This window comes from Sinocyclocheilus anshuiensis, unplaced genomic scaffold, assembly GCF_001515605.1.
Source record: "Sinocyclocheilus anshuiensis isolate Anshui unplaced genomic scaffold, SAMN03320099.WGS_v1.1 scaffold2198, whole genome shotgun sequence".
Classification (NCBI taxonomy): Eukaryota; Metazoa; Chordata; class Actinopteri; order Cypriniformes; family Cyprinidae; genus Sinocyclocheilus; species Sinocyclocheilus anshuiensis.
In genome coordinates this window covers 8,961-10,255 of record NW_015560625.1, presented here as the reverse complement: position 1 = coordinate 10,255, position 1,295 = coordinate 8,961, and the positions used below count along the sequence as shown (strand labels likewise).

The 1,295-nt window shown below is 38.1% G+C and overlaps 1 protein-coding gene across 1 annotated transcript in view; it reads left to right on the top strand.

Annotated features, from left to right (window-relative positions):
* LOC107681923 (protein APCDD1-like) overlaps positions 1-1,029 on the top strand; it is a 4,195-nt gene extending 3,166 nt beyond the window's left edge. The window contains exon 2 of the mRNA XM_016478296.1: positions 549-1,029. Coding sequence (XP_016333782.1) covers positions 549-795 — 247 coding nt within the window. The 3' untranslated portion in view covers positions 796-1,029. The remainder of the gene's footprint in view (positions 1-548) is intronic.
* The last annotated feature ends 266 nt before the right edge of the window (positions 1,030-1,295 follow it).

The following is a 1,295-nucleotide window of genomic DNA, read 5'->3' as shown; positions in this document are numbered from 1 at the left end:
TATATATATATATATATATATATATATATATATAATGCAAAAAAAATTGGTTCTAAAAAAATAATTTTAATTTTTAATAATTAAAAATAAATGTAATAATCTTATTAAAAATATTATCTTAAACAATCTGTATCAGGCAAAAAATTTATATATATATATAATTTTTTTCTGAAAAAAAAAAAGATTGTGTATATCACAGTGGAAAAAGTAAAAATAAATTGGAAAAAAAAACAGCTTTATCCTATTTATGTTATATATCAAAATGCTAAATAAAAATATTAAAATTTTGTGTATCATAAATTGATACTCTTAAAACCTTAATGTTTCTAAACAACATATCTCTATATATACATAGATGTATATTTAGCTAGCTGTCTGTGTTTGGTGTTCCAGTGAGTCAGATGCGCGTGACACCGATGGATCTGGCGAGCACGTCTTTGCTGAATGTGTTTAAAGGGAACGGCTGCGGTGCTCGTGGCTCGTGGCAGGTGGGCGTGGAGCAGGACGTGACTCCGACCAATGGCTGCGCGGCGCTGGGGTCCCGCACACTTGGAGCGCGACGCAGACGGACGATTGCTGCTGTTTAACGGCCAGCGGCCCAGCGACGGCTCCAGCCCCGACCGGCCCGAGAGACGGCCCTCATCCTACCAGACGCCGCTGGTGCAGTGCTCCGCCGCTGGAGGTCAGAGGTCAGAGGTCAGCGCCGCGCAGCGCCTCAGCAGCTGGGCCGGTTACCACGGCGAGCTGGCGGCAGCAGCGGTCTGGAGTTTGGCGTTTATGGGTTTCTTGGGCTGAGAGACGTAAAATCAAACAGATGTTTGTGACCCAGAATGCACTTGATGGGACGGGACAAATGAAAACTGCTGCACAACAGGAACCGCACTTTACTAGAAGCCCTGCGCTTTCATCCAGACGGGACTTTACATCCTAAACATGCCAGCAAATGAGTTTCAGAGGGAAAAATCTCCCAAAAACAAAGATTCTGTCATTATTTATTCACTTTCAATGCGAAGACAGTTCATAGAGTCCAGGGGCTTCATCTATAGACATGCATAAAATTATCCTAATGCATTATTACATTAATTATGTATGATTGAATATATATATATATATGTATATATATTTTTTTCTTTTTTTTTTTCTGGAAAATAATAAAGAACATTAATTCATAAATTATATATAATTTCTATATTTTATATCTATCTATAAAACATTTACATATATACAGTGGGTACGGAAAGTATTCAGACCCCCTTCAATTTTTCACTCTTTGTTATATTGCAGCCATTTGCTAA